Source organism: Crinia signifera, chromosome 2 (genome assembly GCF_055691185.1).
Source record: "Crinia signifera chromosome 2, ASM5569118v1, whole genome shotgun sequence".
NCBI lineage: Eukaryota > Metazoa > Chordata > Amphibia > Anura > Myobatrachidae > Crinia > Crinia signifera.
Window position 1 is genome coordinate 71,362,673 of NC_139218.1, and position 19,637 is coordinate 71,382,309.

General features: G+C 42.2%; 1 protein-coding gene and 1 long non-coding RNA gene across 2 annotated transcripts in view; one reads left to right on the forward strand and one right to left on the reverse strand.

Moving 5' to 3' along the window:
- The first annotated feature begins 1,350 nt into the window (after window positions 1–1,350).
- LOC146059805 (uncharacterized) lies at window positions 1,351–2,604 on the forward strand. The gene is made up of 2 exons (XR_014470316.1): window positions 1,351–1,443; window positions 2,055–2,604. It is a non-coding gene; the product is annotated as an uncharacterized LOC146059805 (long non-coding RNA).
- An 8,811-nt stretch (window positions 2,605–11,415) lies between these two features.
- ERAL1 (Era like 12S mitochondrial rRNA chaperone 1) overlaps window positions 11,416–19,637 on the reverse strand; it is a 30,144-nt gene continuing 21,922 nt past the window's right edge. Inside the window, exons 9-11 of the mRNA XM_083172354.1 lie at window positions 19,032–19,181; window positions 18,229–18,309; window positions 11,416–11,755 (exon numbers count right to left, since the gene is read on the reverse strand). Coding sequence (XP_083028480.1) covers window positions 11,633–11,755; window positions 18,229–18,309; window positions 19,032–19,181 — 354 coding nt within the window. The 3' untranslated portion in view covers window positions 11,416–11,632. The remainder of the gene's footprint in view (window positions 11,756–18,228; window positions 18,310–19,031; window positions 19,182–19,637) is intronic.

Sequence of the window (19,637 nt, forward strand, 5' to 3'; positions counted from 1 at the left end):
CCGTGCAAAAGCAGGGATCTGGGCGGGCAGCTGACATCCGGCAATGTCATATGTCTGCCCCCTACACGTGCGTCACGGCCGTATTACCATACGTACGTCCAGCGTTTTCATGGGAACGCCCATGAAACGCGGGGCGTATGCATATGTTAATGAGGCCAAACAGCCCTTCACGCCCCTCTCCTCCCCCTGTTCGTAGTGTAAACAATTCATGCGGAATTTGGACGTATGTCCCTTTCGCACATGCGCAGATATGCCTCTGCACATGCGCAGACACAAAACATCAGCGGAACGAACGCACACGGACATATCCGCACCAACCAGAATAAGGGCCTATATTATTGGTTTTAATATAGATTGTGTATACTCTGTGTGTCTGTTGTTACAATTTTTATTGTTTAGGGCAGTGGTTCCCAAACTGTGTGCCGCGGCACCCTGGGGTGCCTCGGGTTGGTGGTCAAGGACCAATTCAAATTTATTTACGATCAACTATTTATGGGCAAAACCAGTGCTGGTGGCTGCCAATCATAAAATATGTGTACAAACAGAAGCAAATGCTGTCCCTCACCACATAACTGACCCAAAGAAACACATATAAACACAATCTACTTCATTTTATATTTCTTTTTCTACACCTAGGGGTGCTGTGGAAAAATTCTGATACACTAGGGTGCCGTGATTCAAAAAAGAATGGTTTAGGGTGTGTTTTTCTTTTCAAAAACTAATAAAAATGTCTCAATTAAAAAAAAAAAAAGTTTGAATTTATTACTGAGCTAAAGGTTAATATCTGTGCCTTTTGAAGGATGTACATCTTTTCCTTTTGACCCTAAAGGGTACTAGATTGCACTTATTTTACTTGTGTTATAGCAGGGATAAGCAATTAGGTATCTATTCATTTATTTACACTGTGTGTATGTAATAGAATAGAATAGAATCAACTTTATTGGCCATGTATGCTTGCGCACACTAGGAATTTTTTGTGGATTTACAGTGCAGCATCAAGCAGGGATGAAGGGGGGGGGGGGGGGGGGGGGGGAGAAGGCATTACATACATTACATTAAGACATTACATGTGGGGAACACATGCCCACCGAGTTGCACAGCGCCTAGGCAAGTGTTGTGTAATATGTCAGTGCGACTAGAATAATAATAAATAACAATAATAATGCACTTTATAGCATGCACTTGAAGACATTTCTTGCACTGTAAACACTCGTATGTACACTAGCTAACATATATCCTGATGCAATGCACATTCTTTATCAGTTACTGCTGACACCATTAGAAAGGGGCAGGCCTAACAGAAGTTTCTAGTGCATATGTTAATGAGTTTAGGTCTTTATAAATGAGTAACCCAGACACCACTGCTTATGTCACAGATCTCCCCCTGGCTGGCTGCAGTAGGATGATGCAGATAGCACCCCTGACACTCTCCACGTGTATAAGGTAAGACTGCAATAACTGTGGATACCGGTACATCCTCTCAATGTGCCAACTGCATAAACCTGTAAAGCGCTGCTGTATGCCTTTTTATACCATTGTATTATTGTTACTAGATGCTGCTTTATTTCCATTTATGGGGTTAATTTCACATGGATGAAATTAATAGATCTCTCCATTTTAAAAAAAAATGTAAATCTATTTAATGCAGAAAAAAAAAACATCATCCATGAAATGAAAAAACTATTCAAACCATACATTTTGCTACAGCGGTTTGAAAAGTAACATCAGGTAAAAAAAAAAATATATATAGACAATTCTCTTTATTTGCTGTTAGTTTAACAGGCACCGAATACATACTATATTTCACCAAAACATAATCTTTGCCTGAGAAAATGGTACAATTGCTTCCAAAACGCTGCATTTCTCAGCACGTGCAGCAGCGACTGGGATGTAATATAGACGCGCTCACACTCCGGTACATTTCATTCTCACACGGTGTGATATTGGTGAGAATTGCTGAGGGGACCGTACAGAAGGGAATCGAAGTAAAAGCACATCTGGGATCATTTCTGGGAAGCAGTTTGATTAACTCTTGCTCATTTCTATCTTCACAGATACATATCGGAAGGTGATTTCTCCAAAAAAGAATGCAAGACCTGCCATATATTGGGGCTGTGTGTGGGATATCATCATATACTGTAAGTTTGTTATACGGTACTACAGTATAGATGATGTACTATACACCAATCCCCATCACAACAGCTGAAACAAGGAGGAATGAACGGGCAAAATGTCTACCCAAAATCTTATTTTTTTTTTTTTTTTTTCACACAATTTTTGTCTATAATATACATCAAAAATATTAACTCATGACTGCGTACATAAATGTGGATGAAGCATGATGTATTGTTTCCTACAGTATTACTAGAACATCTTTACCATTCCCAGCGACAGCACCCAAGCAATAGAAATGGAGTTGGCAATGAAACCGTTACCATTACTGACTTTAGTAATGGTAAGGGTTCTATTGCTGCTCTGCAATTCACCTTGAAGAGCGGAGGAAGACACAAGTGTTTGCAGGGCTGAATGGACAAGCTTAAAGATGTTGAAAAATAACTGTAATATGGTCAATCTGTCTAATAAAGTTTTTTTTTGTCCATTCTATGACATCTGTTGTTATTCCCTACACAGGACAGCATCAGAACTTAGTGGCTTACTGTGCAATACTAACCCAGCATCCAATAGCTCCACAATCGTGTTCAGGGTCACAATTATAATTGTACTTAATTATTAGATCGGTTAGGCTTTTTGATGAGTACCAATCAGCACAAGTGTCTCACAGCAGGTATAGCCAGGACAACTGTACCTGTGCCAATGGCCAAACTGTAGTGAATATGGAAGGGTGGCAGATTGCTTTAGTGTTGCATTTGTTCATGTACACACATCCGTAGATATGTTGGACAGGCTAGTCAGACTAGATAATAAAAAAGTTTGAAATACAGTATAAATATATATATATATATATATATATATATATATATATATATATATCCATGCCAATGAAGAAACGTCACTCTGGCTCTTATAAATGTCATATCATTTTACTGTACGTGCGATCTACAGACGTTTCGTCTGTATACCGCACATGAAATTCTATCACCTTTACAAGACCCAGAGTGACATTTCTTCATTGGCATGGATATAATAGGAGATACATTCTCCAAGTAACAAGCACCCAGGCAAGTTATCGATACTCTTCTGCAATGGAGGAGTGCCGGAGCCACAGGCTAGATTATATATATATATATATATATATATATATATATATATAGTCCAGATGGGAGCAGCACGTCCTCAACCAGAAGAATAAGTCAGGGTGCCATCCATAACCCCGCAGGGTCAGCATACAGGTCCAGACGGCGGCACTCCCCCAATAAAGATATTCTCACTCAGCAGAATTCAACGTTTCGAACCTTTTATTTAACGGTTCTTCATCAGGATATACAAAAAATATAACACACATAACCATATTTATACATACCCACAAGACCTCACCACCAATTGTGTCCAGCTTGTTTGGCGCCAATGTCCCGCTCAACACACCCCCAGCGTGACGTGCGCACCACGTGCCACGCCATACAGGAAGCAGGAACGTGTCACGTTGCCATAACAAACCTTTGTTACCATGGTTATCAAACACTGTGCTATCGCTCCATAGCAGAGCACACAGACGATCGAGAACGGCTCCCAGCAACAGACGCGGTGAGCGTCATAAGGCGCGTCATCACGTTCAGTCGCGTTGCCGCTGTCAGATCCAGTCAGTGCGTCCGAGGTAGCCATAGCAACAGTGCACCTCTACAACAATGAAATAATCACAGTATAACCGACAAATACGCCGGCAACGTAAGTGCTATTAGAAAACATACAATTCAAGATACATTAACATAGTTATGCTTCACCAACACCTGAGTAGAAAAAATACAGAAAAAATGACAGATATAAAAATACACAAAAATAACGTACATACATACAAGTAAATATAATGGATTATCGAACAGCATACTAAATAAATACAGAGCTGAACATATTTAATCAATCAAAATCAGGCATATTAATCCATGCGTAATTTTACAATAACTTGAAAAAGCACATACTCAGCTGAATCATACTCGGACATTAGTGAATGTACAATTACTAAAGAAAACAATGCAAACCCCGGAATTCATTCAAGCCTCTAGGAGCTAGCGTTCCTAGACGCTGTATCCACTGTGCTTCACACTGTAGTAACATGCGTGACCTGTCACCCCTACGTATAGACTCAGGGATGTGGTCAATAATCATGTAACGTAACATGGGTATGGTATGGTGTGCCTCATAAAAGTGTCGCGCCACCGGTTGGTCACTGACACCCTTTTCCAAGGCAACCTTAATGGAGTGTCGATGGCCCGCCATCCTTTCTCTCAGTGTCCTATCCGTTTTACCGATATAGCTAAGAGAGCAGGGACAGGTAATCATGTACACAATGTACTTGGTTGTACATGTTACCCTGTGCCTGATGCCATAACGCTTACCACTGGACGGATGACAGAATGAATCTCCTGTGGTAAGTGACCGACAGGTGATACAGTTTAGACATCTAAAACAACCTGGTTTGGCACTTAAAAAAGATTCACTACTATTCTGCTGCAATTTACCAATGTCTGTTTTCATGACTATGTCCCGCACACTCCTGCCACGAGTGTAGCTGGGCATAATCATGGTATCTGACAAACCAAGAGTACGGTCCATTTGTACTAAGGGCCACAACTTTTTAACAGTTTTATTAATATCCGTGCTGCGTGTGCTGTAATGATTGACCCAGGGTAAACGTTTACAGGTGTCATTTTTTTCGCGATATACCAGAAGAGACTCACGAGTCTCTTCTGGTATATCGCGAAAAAAGCACACGCAGCACGGATATTAATAAAACTGTTAAAAAGTTGTGGCCCTTAGTACAAATGGACCGTACTCTTGGTTTGTCAGACACCATGATTATGCCCAGCTACACTCGTGGCAGGAGTGTGCGGGACATAGTCATGAAAACAGACATTGGTAAATTGCAGCAGAATAGTAGTGAATCTTTTTTAAGTGCCAAACCAGGTTGTTTTAGATGTCTAAACTGTATCACCTGTCGGTCACTTACCACAGGAGATTCATTCTGTCATCCGTCCAGTGGTAAGCGTTATGGCATCAGGCACAGGGTAACATGTACAACCAAGTACATTGTGTACATGATTACCTGTCCCTGCTCTCTTAGCTATATCGGTAAAACGGATAGGACACTGAGAGACAGGATGGCGGTCCATCGACACTCCATTAAGGTTGCCTTGGAAAAGGGTGTCAGTGACCAACCGGTGGCGCGACACTTTTATGAGGCACACCATACCATACCCATGTTACGTTACATGATTATTGACCACATCCCTGAGTCTATACGTAGGGGTGACAGGTCACGCATGTTACTACAGTGTGAAGCACAGTGGATACAGCGTCTAGGAACGCTAGCTCCTAGAGGCTTGAATGAATTCCGGGGTTTGCATTGTTTTCTTTAGTAATTGTACATTCACTAATGTCCGAGTATGATTCAGCTGAGTATGTGCTTTTTCAAGTTATTGTAAAATTACGCATGGATTAATATGCCTGATTTTGATTGATTAAATATGTTCAGCTCTGTATTTATTTAGTATGCTGTTCGATAATCCATTATATTTACTTGTATGTATGTACGTTATTTTTGTGTATTTTTATATCTGTCATTTTTTCTGTATTTTTTCTACTCAGGTGTTGGTGAAGCATAACTATGTTAATGTATCTTGAATTGTATGTTTTCTAATAGCACTTACGTTGCCGGCGTATTTGTCGGTTATACTGTGATTATTTCATTGTTGTAGAGGTGCACTGTTGCTATGGCTACCTCGGACGCACTGACTGGATCTGACAGCGGCAACGCGACTGAACGTGATGACGCGCCTTATGACGCTCACCGCGTCTGTTGCTGGGAGCCGTTCTCGATCGTCTGTGTGCTCTGCTATGGAGCGATAGCACAGTGTTTGATAACCATGGTAACAAAGGTTTGTTATGGCAACGTGACACGTTCCTGCTTCCTGTATGGCGTGGCACGTGGTGCGCACGTCACGCTGGGGGTGTGTTGAGCGGGACATTGGCGCCAAACAAGCTGGACACAATTGGTGGTGAGGTCTTGTGGGTATGTATAAATATGGTTATGTGTGTTATATTTTTTGTATATCCTGATGAAGAACCGTTAAATAAAAGGTTCGAAACGTTGAATTCTGCTGAGTGAGAATATCTTTATTGGGGGAGTGCCGCCGTCTGGACATATATATATATATATATATATATATATATATATATATATATATATATATATATATATATATATATATATATATATATATATATATATATATATATATATATATATATATATATATATATATATATATATATATCCTGAAAAAGTTTAAAAATATTTAAACTAAAAGGTGCCCATACACTGTGTGACAGGGCAGAGCGACGAGATGCACATCCCAGCGCACAGCATATAGAGTCTGTGCAGCCCGTGCTTTTAGCACTAGATTGTATCTAGTACTAAAAGCATGGAGTTCTTCGCACTGTATCGGCACCTTATTCTAGGTATTTAGCAGTATATAAAGCACATCTGCTCAGCTGGCAAGTAGAAAAAACTGTTAGGCTATGTGTGTAGAGCTTCCTAGCTACTGCTGCGCTGCTGCCTCTCCGCACACAACGCTGACAGCTCACACAGAGAGAGAGAGCGGTCAGCTCTGTGTGCTGCCCATCAATCTCGGCCAGGGTCGTGCATTGCTGTCGCTATAGCCCCCCCCCCCCCCACACACACACACACACACCGAACTAAAGAACCAAAGAGGCTACCAATAGAGATTTTAAAATTATTTTACCTTTATATTTTATATCACAAATCTTAATATATTTTAGTTACAGTTTTAATAACACTTTTAAAAGAAACTACAACCCATGTGATGAATGTTTAATGTTATTAATTCTTTGATATAATCTAAGCAATGAAACATAAGGGATACCTTATTATACATTGTTTGTTTATGAAGATGTCCCAAAATATACCAGTTTTAGTACAGTATCAGTTTGAGAATACTGGGAAAGGGGCTAACCTCAATGCCGTGGGCGAGCGGTGACTGCGAGCAGGACTTTTTGCTCGCAGTCACCGCTCACCCTGTCAGTATTCAGCTGACCCCCCTCATACGCAAATTCCCCCTCGCTCCATTTTTGGAGCGAGGGGGAATTTGCGAATGTGCCTCCAAAAGCTGCGAGAGCCGAGGCTAATTACAGCGAGTTTGCTGTACTGGCCGCGGCTCTCGCAGTTTAAGGGAATCCTCGCAGTTCTGTGACTGCGAGGATTCCCCCGGAACGTTGCATAGTGCGAGCGGCCGGCGCGGGGGTTAAACTGCGAGGATCACTGGTTTTCTGCGATCCTCGCAGTTTAACCCCCTCGCCGGCCGCTCGCACCGGCATTGAATACATATGACTGTCTTCACCTCAAAACTAGGGCTATAGCTTTAGTTTGTTTTTGTTTTATAATGCATTTATAGGATTACTAGGGTTTATAGTATTCAGTGTACCTGGAAATTATTTATTATGCACTTTACAGCTATCTATTCTCACTTGATCGATGGCAGGGTTGTACTCCTGCACACAAGTAGATATACTTTATCAAGTACTATGTGTTTTAAAATTTACCAAGGGCAGAAAATAACTTGCAAGTCATCTTATTTTGAATTGGGTTGGATAAAATTGGCTTCAACACTGCCTGCCACTCTGCCTCCAGGACAAAAACAAATTAGCAATATATGAATTTTTAGGGTTCAATTTAAATTATATTTAGTAAACCCAGGGCTTAAAGTGGTCATGCAGAGGTGGGGGAACTCCGTTCCACCCCGTTCCCCCTCTCTTTAACCCCTGAGTAAACCCTAGTGCAACCCATAACTGTTAACTGGAAATATTTCAGCAGACAATTAAAATAGTGTCTGGATGTATATTAGCAGTTAGTCCGATGTATAGGGCTTCCTGGATTAACTTGCTGAGTCCATATGGAAGATGAAACTACTGACACCCGTTGTCTTTCCTCCCTACACTCCAAGCTCCTCCAGAAACGGTTTCTCACATGCAGCAACTTTTAATCAGTACTTGACAGACGATGTAAAGGATCAGTAGCTGGTAAGGGTGGAGCAAATACAAACTCCTATTGCTCATTGCTTTGATAAGCGATACACTAAAACACCATATGGCTTACAAAGCTCTTTTTTGATAAAAATAAAGTATTTTATATTCTATTAGTTAATATGCAAACAGATACATGTTTGTCTCATACAGCTTGCTACTCCATCTCATCATTTTCTTAAATGCAACCGGCAATACATCAGAGTGGTTCAAGTAATTAAAGTTACATTTCCTGTCTGTTAAAGCTGTATATGTTCTCCTATAGGCACTGTTTTATACACTAGCCAGGGGTATATAGTTAGAACTTGTGGCCCCATAGCAACATATTGAAGGGCCACTGCCTCAATGATTCTTGAGAGACACCTCTTTGTAGCAACAATTAACTGTATGCCCCTGTATGTCCTTGTTTATTTTCTGAACCATCATGGCGCCCTATTTTACATGATGCCACATTGTAGGTCTGCCTGTGCACATTATGCCACACATTGCCCCAAATTCATATTATGACATGCAGCCCATTTAACGGGTTGAGCGACGGAAGGGGGGCAGCCGTACTGGTGATGCACCACTGAAAGCACCATTGGTGCATACCTAGAGGTCAGTGGCATGCACAGAAATCTTCCAGAGGAGCCCGTTCCAGCAGCGCATCTCAACCTGGAAAATGTCCATACATACCACCGAAGGGGTGAAGCTAGGCCTCTATTGGTCAGGAATAAATATTGGTATCTGTCCACGAAAGAATAATATAGGTTTCCATCCTATGTACTATGGCCCAGAAGGATCATATGGGAGTAGTATTACCACAGGAACTTCAGCCCATACAAATCTAATTTACAGAAATGGCTAAAGCAATTTTGTCCAATGTACCAGACAAATGGGGAAGATGCACTTTATTAAGGCTAATATTGCGATATACCCAGTAAATAAATACACAAACACTTAAACCCCTTTCACACCGCATGTAAATACCTGGTCTAAAGCAGGTTTGCGGTGTGAAAGCAACAGTGGAAAGCGGCATAATTCACTGTTCCCCCCGTCACCTCACACCCCCTCCCTACCTACGCCTGATGCCGCTCTCTCCTGTACACCGGGCACAGTGCTGCTGAAAGCTCCGGGCAGTGAGGGTGCTGCCGGGACGCTCCGGGTTGTGCCAGTCTGCACTCCGGGAGCCTGGCTGCCCGCTCTGGCACTACATAACCATTCTAGCCACACCGCACAGCCCGTCACCCCCCTGTACGGCGTCTCCTTCAACACCCAGCCTGGTTTCATCCTCTGCCGGGACCCACTGCAGCTCCTCACCTCCGAGGCCTCCTCCCGCATCTGTTCTCCTGCGCTCTAGCTGAGAGGTGCATGTATGCAGCCGCCGGCGGGGCCAACATGTCCAAGCACGAGCAGGTCCTGGTGCTCGACCCGCTGCGCAAGCTAAAATTCTGAGGTAACCGCGGCTGGGGGCTTGTGGGGACCACAACACTGCTGTCAGCAGCAGCAGTGGAGACTGAAGTGCCCGCACCTCCCGGTGCCAGCTGCCTGCTCCCCATTGTCAGCTGTCAGCTGTTCATATGACAGGGGACTGGATATTGCAGCTTAGCTATAGGGCAGCGGAGTGGCAGGGTCCTAAATACCGTTTCAGACCCGTTCAGACACCAAAAAAAAACGGGTCTGAAATGGGTAGGACCCTGCTTTTTTACCGTTTCCAAAAACCTTTTTTTTTTTGAAACGGTAAAATCACTCTGCACCTTTTAGACCGCACATATAACAGTTTTAAAACGGTTAAAAATCGGCAAAATACCGTTTTTTTTGTGCGGTCTGAAAGGGGTATTATTTTAAAGCTTGCAAAAGGCAGAATCCCATTTATGCCAATTAAAGCTGGACTCTACCAATTCAACAGCATGCCACACATAATTAAATAATTAATGATGTGTCTAGATACAGATCAACAAATGTACGTTTGAATCAAGACCAACCTAAGTGTGCTATAATGGAATGTTTAGAAGCCTACACTAAAGATATATTACAGATACTGTATGTCCTCATATCTATAGCCTTAATATGCTGTGCAATGAGATATGGCTGGTGCAAGTGAGCACTTGTATATCTGTGTGAAATGGATTCTGCATCTATTTAGGAAGCAGAACAGATGCTACATTGTAACACTTCATATACAGATTCACACTGATAGAAAAGTGTTGCATAGAACATTATTCACTGCAGTCTCATGAAGCAGTTGTCACAACACATAGCGATTAGGATGCACGTTCAAGCAAAAAAATTATGCAAAAAAGACACACTGTGCATAGAACGGGTATGGATCATTTGGTCTACAGTAAGATGGTCGACAAGCAATAGGTCAACACCATTAGGTCGACATGGGTCTAGGTCAACATGGCACAAGGTAGACAGTTCATTAGGTTGACATGGGTTTAGGTCGACAGGTGATTAGATCGACACAATCATTAGGTCGACATGGGCAATGCCGACTTTGAAAAGGTTGTTGTGTGATTTTTCACTATTTTTTTACCTAAATGTCGACAGAGTCAACATGGACACTGAAACGTAGCACCGCATCCCCTTGCATGGCTCGCCATGCTTCGGGCACACTATTTTATGCTCCCTCCACTCCCTACTGGATGGTAGGGCATGAAATACCACCTGTCGGCACATGTCGTGTCGACATGGACACTGAAATGTAGCACCACGTCCCCTCGCATGGCTCGGGTGCGGTGCCTCGCTGTGCTCAGCTCACTATATTATTATCCCTCCCCGCCCTAGTGGATGGTAGGGCATGACATTCCGCCTGTCGGAACAGGTCGGCTCCAAAACAGTCAAAACCCAATGTCGACCTTTTGAATGTCAACCTTGCCCCTGTGGACCTAGTCCCATGTCGACATTTCAGCATGTCGACCCAATGCTTGTCAACCATCTTGCTGTAGACCTAATGACCTGGCGCAACTGCAGCAAGTGTTTGAATACACATTAATATAACCAAATAAAAAAAGTTCTTTCTACCGGGAGACTACCCATAAGATACTGGCCTTGGGATTTGGGGGAAGTACACTGCATTATGCCTTTTGGCCCTCACAATCTGCTTTCTCCTATTAGATGGCCACATGCCACTTGCTCCCTCTACAGACCAGCAATAAGAAAATACTGAACAACCTAAAATAAAGTGAAAAAGAACATACCACATTAACGGATGACAGATTATATTATAAAAAAAGACTTTATTTATACATAAATTATTTGTGCTACTGACCACACTGTCCTGTAATAGAAGCCCTGTGTGACACAAACCGTTTTGTAAAATACAACTTCCGAAATATAATCTGCTGCAATCGCTCAGCAAATGGTTTCCAGTCCAAGCTAGTCCACCAAGAGCGCGTAGCTGAAAATGGTGACATTATAAACAATGCGTTGTCCATCACTTCTTAAACTTGACTGCAAGGCGTAGCTGGACATCACAGAAGAAAATGTTCATTAGATCACGTCCAGCCTCATTTGCAATCCTGCCAATCTGCTCCCCACCAGCGCCAATGACAATTTTCTGTGGAAAGGCGAAATACACAGAACACCATGGTAACTGCCAATATTCCTATAATGTACAGTAGTCAGAACATCATTTGAACTTATATTCCGCAATAAGTCACAGAACCATCACCAAACCCATGTTATCATTATGATCATCCTTTATTAATATAGCGCCACAAGGGATCCATAGTGCCCAATTACAGAGTATATAAATAAGAACATTGGGGCAGATGTATTAAGCCTTAACAAGAGATAAATGCCAGGGTGATAAAGAGAGATAAATGTCCAGCCAATCACATCCTAACTGACATGTTACAGGCAGTGTTTGAAAAAAGTCAGTAGGGAGCTGATTGGCTGGATGTTTATCTCTCCTTATCACCCTTGCATTTATCTCTTGTTAAGTCTTAATACATCTGATCAATTGTGACTTACAGTTCAAAACAATATAGTACAAGTTCGGGGTATATACACTTCGCCACATCAGCAAAGGCATTGAAGTTTTGGAGTAACAGAAAACAGAGGGATTTGATGCTGGTGAAGGAGTATGGAGTAGAAGATCATTTCAATAGGAGTAAGAAAAGCATACAAGGGAAGAGGGCCCTATTAAGTCACTAATAAAAATAATTTCAATAACCACTACAGCTACAATTGGTACAGGATAGAAAGGTAGAATTATACTCACCGATAATTCCTTTTCTTCCTAGAGATCCCATGGCAGCCAAGACCTTGGGATTTCATCCCTCTCCCTTCAGATAGACAGGTTGTTTTTTTCTAGGACCTCCCCCTTCCTGTATAAATGGACTCTCCACCCCTCCATCCTTGTCTTTTTGAATGTCTCCTTTCTTAGGTCCTGAAAAAAAACACAAGGGGCGGGCAAACTAATGGCTGCCATGGGATCTCTAGGAAGAAAAGGAATTATCGGTGAGTATAATTCTACCTTTCTTCTACGATCCCCATGGCAGCCAGGACCTTGGGACAACATACCAAAGCAGAAAGAGGGAGGGACACAATAATGCCAGAAAAAAACAAATATATTTAATCAACCAGAGCACTGGTAAGAACTTGTTCGCCAAAACATGAATTTGATATATCAAGTGCATAGTGTCTGGAAAACGTGTGCATCGACTTCCATGTGGCTGCATTACAGATATCCTTAATTGATGCTTGAGCCTCTCTCGTCCACGAAGTCGCATGGCCCTAGTGGAGTGTGCCTTTATTATGGTCGGAACCTCCTGACCTTCCTGTTGATAAACATAGGAAATAAGTTCACGGATCCATCTCGCCATTGTTTGCTTAGATGGTGACATTCCTTTCCTTGGTCCATCTGATTATGAATACATTTTTTGATTTACTTATATCTACAAGTCTCTCTAGGTAAATAGTGATACCTCTCACTAGATCCAGAGTATGCCACTCTTCTTCTATTTCTCCTTTAGGTTCTGGATAGAATGAAAGAAGTGTGATCTCCTGATTAAGATGAAATGTACTGACAACTTTCGGTAGAAAATCAGGATGAGTTCTTAATACCACCTTATCCGGGAGTATCTTTAGGTATGGTTCTTCAATATACAGTGCCTGGAGTTCACCGATTCTCCTTGCTGAAGTAACAGCTACTAGAAACAGAATTTTCCAATTCATGTATTTTAGAGAAGGTTCAAATGGGTGTTTTGTCAATGCCTTTAGCAATAGATTTAGATCCCAGGGAGCTACTAGTGGTCTGACTGTTGGTCTTATCCGTTTAACTGCATTGCAGAATCTCTTGATAAGGTCTTCCTCCGATAGTCTTCTACTTAGAAGGACACGTAACGCTGATATTTGCACTTTTAAGGTAGAATTGGCCAAGCCCGATTCATATCCTAGATACAGGAACTGTAACACTTGGGCTGTAGATGAAAGACTAATGTCCGTATCCGAGCCTCTCCATCGAATGAAAGCCTGCCATACTCTATAGTACACTAGAGATGAAACTTCTTTTCTTGCTCGAAGTAGTAACCCTACTACTTGATCTGACAGACCTTGACTCTTCAATATCCCCCTTTCAATTTCCATGCCTTTAAAGATAGTATCTCTGGCTTTGGATGTACCACTGGACCTTGATGCAGGAGCCCAGGTATGATGGGTAGAGTCCAAGGTTCTTGGATGGCTAACTTTAGAACTGTCAGGAACCACGATCTCCTCGGCCAGAAAGGTAGTATTATAATTACTATGACCTGATCCTCTATAATTTTCTTCAGTACTCTGTGTATTAATGGAAACGGTGGGAATATGTACCCTAACTGACATGTCCCATCGTACTGAGAAGGCGTCTACTGCAGAGGTCTGGTAGAGATAGTATCTTGAGAAGTCTTTTTCTACCTTCCTGTTGGAGGTTGTGGCCATCAAATCTATATCTGGGTTTCCGAATCTTTTCACAACTTCTTGAAATATTCCTGCATTTAGCTCCCATTCGCCTGGTGAAATTTCTTTTCTGCTCAAGAAATCTGCTAGAACGTTGTTCTTTCCGGGCACAAATACCGCTGTCAATGACGGGATGTTTTCTACTGCCCATACCATAATCTTTGTGATTACCGTCATTAAGTCTCTGCTCCTCGTACCACCTTGGTGGTTGAGATGTGCCACTACTGTGGTGTTGTCCGAGAATATTCTCAAATGTTTTCCTCTTATTTCTTGTTTGAAGTAACTGATCGTCCTCCAGACAGCTTCTGCCTCCCTCCAATTGGACGACTTTTGGCTTTCTTTCCTTGACCATACTCCTTGTGTTGTCAAGCTGGCCATATGAGCTCCCCAGCCTAGGGAACTTGCCTCTGTAGTGACTATCAGAAATTGTGGAAGTGCCAGAGATGTTGCTCTTCTTAGTATCTCTGTACTCATCCACCACCTTAGAGAGTCTTTTACTTGAAAAGAAAGGTTGATCTTGTATCCGGATCTGCTTCTCTTTTTATATATGGAAGAATTGCCCACTGCAGGGCTCTGAGTTTCCAATGAGCCCAGGGTATTGTCCAAATGGCTGACATCATTCCCAGGAGTTTCAAACATGTCTTTACTTGAACTTCTTTTGAGCGAATTATGCTTTTGGAATTTGACTATCTTTTGACATCTCTCCTTCGACAATCTTACTTCGAATTTTTCTGTGTCTATCAGCAACCCCAGGAACTGGATTATCTTTGATGGCTCTAGCTGACTCTTTGTAATTTATTATCCATCAGTGTTCTTCCAAAATTCTTATTACAGTTGATAGATCCTGTAACACTTTTATTTTTGATTGAGCTGCTATCAATAAATCATCTAGATACGGCCATATGCGAATGTTTTGCATCCTTATGTATGCTATCAGAGTAACTAGAACCTTTGTGAAGACTCGTGGTGAACTGGTCAGACCGAAGGGGAGACAGGTAAACTGGAGATGTTCTCCCATCACATAAAATCTTAGGAATCTTCTGTCTTGATCTCTGACTGGTATGTGGTAGTACGCATCTTTGAGATCTAGGGAGACTAGGAAGTCTCCTTTCTCTATCCCTGATAGTATGGACTTCTGAGTCTTCATCCTGAACTTTCTTATCTCCACATGAGAATTTAATCTCTTTAGATCCAAGATCATACGGTATCCTCCTGTGTTTTTCTTTACTAGAAAAATATTTGAATAAAACCCCTTCATTTTCTGATGAATTGATAAGGGTTCTATGGCTTTGATCTCTTTTAATTGAGATATAATCTCTTTTAACTCTTTTCTCTCTTATAGATTCTTTGGGTTTCTTGATATCCAGAAATGATCTCTTCTTGGAATTTGGCTGAATTCTATCGCATATGCTTACTGAATTATCCTCAGCACCGATCTGTCTCGAATGGTATTTCTCCAACTCTGAAAGAATATAGACAGACGTGCTCCCACACAATTGCCGCTGTAATTGTCATTGACTAGGTCCTCTTCTGAAATTCTGCCGAAAGGACTATTTTGATGACTGGAAAGAACCTCTTTGGTTATATGGTCTTTGGTTATAAGGTCTTCCTGGCCTGTAGCTTCTGGATGCTCTGTATTGTTGTCTGGAGGAATCCTGAAATTGATACCTGATCTTTTTCTCTTGTGGAAGCCTAAGTGACTTTCCACCCGTGATTCTGTGTATCAGAGCGTCTAGTTTTGAGCCAAATAATTGCGAACCCTCAAAAGGGAAGAAATACTAATCGGTTCTTAGAATGGGCGTCTGCCGCCCACGATCTCAGCCATAATGCTCTTCTTGCTGAAACTCCAGCCGCCATTGATCTTGCCGAGAAGGGTACTGTGTCAAGAGAGGCCTAACGGATAAATTCAATAGCTTTTTGCATTGTTTCTAAGTTTTTTAGCAAATATTGTTTGGAGATTCTATCTTCAATGTCGCTGTGCAATGAAGTACCCCAGAGTCTTAACGCTCTTGCTACTGATGCTACCGATACTCCTGTCTTTAGAGAAACCGCTGAAGAGAAGTGTAGCTTTCTAAGAGACCCTTCCATTCTTCTGTCCATAGGATCTTTGAATGATGCCCCATCTTCCAATGGGATTGTGGTTCTTGAAGTCAGTTCTGCTACTGCAGCATCAACATTGGGTAGTTCACACCATTTTAGAAAGAGTTCATCTTTTAAAGGATACATCCGCTCTACTCTGGATAACTTTCCTTGTCTTTTGTCAAGATTAGACCATTCCTTTGATATCAGGTCCTTCATAACCTGGTGTACTGGGAAATGACGATTTTTCTTCGATCTATCTTCGAACAATATATTTTCTCCACCTTCTGGTGTAACTGGCTCTTTAACGTTCATAGTCTTATATATAGCCTTTAAAATATTTTCCACATTATCAAAGTTAAAGACTCTGGTCTCTTCTTTGATCTCTCCTTCTTCTGCTGAAGTACCTTCTACTTCTACTACTAACTCCGCTGATGACACATTATCCTCACTAAACCCAGCTTGGTCCCTGGACCTCTTACTTCCCTGATTAGAATCTAAAAATTCCTCTTTGGTCACAAAGGATTTTTTCATCCAATCCATGAGATCCTGAATCATTTTTGGTTGTACTGTAGCCGGTGTAGTGTTAGTCTCACATCTTCCACATAGAGTCTTCCCTTGAGAACTAGGAAAAGCTGTATCGCAGACCATATATATAGAATCTAGATTTTTCTTCTTTGATGTCTTCTTTTTTGGAATTGTAGTAGGTTCTTTAGCAGGCACACTACAACAGATCCAACAAGAAGATTACCTAACAGTAAAAAACTTCTGGAGCTTACCTCGCAGGGGCACTATCAGATCTTTGGGGGGGGGGGGGGGGGGGGGGGGGGGGGGGGGGAGGCAAATCCATAGTAGTATGCAGCAGCAAACCTGCATAATTCATACATATGCAATTAGTATAACCAATCCTTCAATCCACATAGAAGGTAATATAAATAATTAGATTTCATACCTTGCAGCAGGTTTTGTTTTGCCACTGCAGCAGGACAGCACACAGCCTTTCCCAAACCACATGCTGGGCTTTAAATAGCTAGTGAAATCCAAGAAAGGCGCCAAACTCAATTTCTGATCCCATTGCATTCTGGGATATGTAGTCCGTTATCGCAGATTTCAAACAAATGCTTTTATTTATACATTGCATCTTTTATATATATACTCCAACTTCTTATTTCATTATATATAGTCCCCCATGCTAACTTAATAGTTAGCATTTACCTGCATCGTCTTGTATGTAAAAGACGCGATGTTTCCAGCCTGCCGCCGGGGATTATGGGGTTTGTAGTCCTCTGTGTCTCCGGCCGTCCGCCGGAAAATCGTGCCTAATCGCAATGATTTGTGGTCTCTGTAGTCGCCGCATGTGCGGCGCTGGCGTCCGGAAGCGAGCAGCGTTCAGCCAGCACATTTCTCATGCTGCTCTGCCAAAAATCTCTGCGGACTTATAACCTCTCTGTATGCCGCAGCGGGACACCTGAACCGACTGCAGCATGAGCACACTTTCAGGTACAATTTCTTTTATAGGCAGATAAAACCTTAACCAAGGCCACGCTCCCATGTTGCTCTATTCCCCCCTTAGTGAACCCCTGCTCTACAGTAAGCTCCACTAGAAATTAACAAACCTACTCTGCCTAGCCTAACTGAAAACTAGGAGACAGGAAAAAAAAGACAAGGATGGAGGGGTGGAGAGTCCATTTATACAGAAAGGGGAGGTCCTAGAAAAAAAACCTGTCTATCTGAAGGGAGAGGGATGAAATCCCAAGGTCTTGGCTGCCATGGGGATCGTAGAAGAAAGTACATTTGGGCAAGACTACATAACAGCTTTCACGTCAGTGCTGCATAACGGTACCAATAAGTAAGATGGTCATAACCAAAACCCTGAAACCTCAGACATGGCCATAGTACCACGCCAGCCTGAGGAATGTAGTATTATCTGGAGAGACAGAAAGGCTACCATAGCTATGCTGATCTGAACATTTAAAAAAAAAAAAAAAAAAAAAAAAAAACAATAATACTCACCACATGGTTCTCTTTTGGCACCAACAGTGTCTGCTTAATAACCAGCTCCCCGCCAGGACCTTCCTCCCAGAATTCTGTGACCTATAAGGAAAGATTTACAGGAATAAGGCGAGAGTTCATCGTCCATCACAAGTTCTTGCAGTATACTGATCTGCATACACCAACCCCCCCCCCCCAAAAGGTAAAGTTTAGTCAAGTTTAATATTATGTGAATTAAACCATAAAAATCAGAGGCGCAAGCGCATCCCAGTCGCCCAGAGGCAGGTTGGCGTTTGGTGCCCCCCCTACCTTAAGAAAAATGGGAAAACAAACATGGTTTGCAAATGTGTGAGCCTTCATAGGCCGAGTTGGTACCAGGCAGTGTCTGTCCTGTTTCCTATGCAGGTGTTAGCAGTGCTCCAGCGATAGAGCCCATTAACTGAAGCATGAAGCCCATTAACTGAAGCATGCAGCAGAGGTCTGTTGGAAGAGCAGCAGTCACACTTGGATCCCACACAGGTGCTGCTGTACATGAAGGTGCCCATGATAAGAATCATGTATATACACACAATGCAGAAATCATGCAAAGAGATTTTATTCCTTATTTGTCATGGCATTGCTGATCTCTGGACCACAAAACAGTACATATCATGAGGAGAAAAACGCTTCTGACTGTATTCCCTACCCCTACCTAACATCATCTGGTCCAGTTGGAGAGGACAGGACCAGTGTCAACATTTTTTGCCAACAGAATACGTTATCATCCAATTGAAAAATCCCCATGGGAATAATGCAATTTCCGTATCATAGCTGTAGCGGTTTACCTGGGTGATATTGTAAGGTATCTCTTTAGGCAAGTACTCCAGTAGCTTCTCTCTGATAATGCTGTTGCAGATGTCCTGTGGTAACTGAGTGGTCACCACATCACTATGAAATTCCCATTCTCCAGCTTTTGCTAGACTCATTAGATACTTCTGAAACAAGAAAGGATAGCACATACATAGCTGCATGACATAAGGTGCATAGATTTGCCTGATATAGAAAATGTGACCAGGAACCACATATACTGGATAAGATGAAGTCTTGGTCTTTATTGTGTAGCAGGTAAACAGCATAGGCAAGAATGGTTACAGCATTGCAGCATACAGATGTGACAGCATTGTACAAACTCCTCAGTATGTTCCAGTGGTCCCTACCGTAGCCCACACCCCGGCCTATCACCTGCTATTCCATCAGGAAACACTTACATCGGAAAGCCACAGGTGCTGCTAATCAGCACAACCCTGATCTCATCAGTTAGAAAACCTGAACTGGATCGGATTTTCCTGCTGCTGCTCTAAAACCTGGTCTGGATTTTAATACAGGGATGCGAACCATTGACCGGGTTTTAGCATGACCAAATACTAAAAATGTAGCAGGGCATGCTGGGA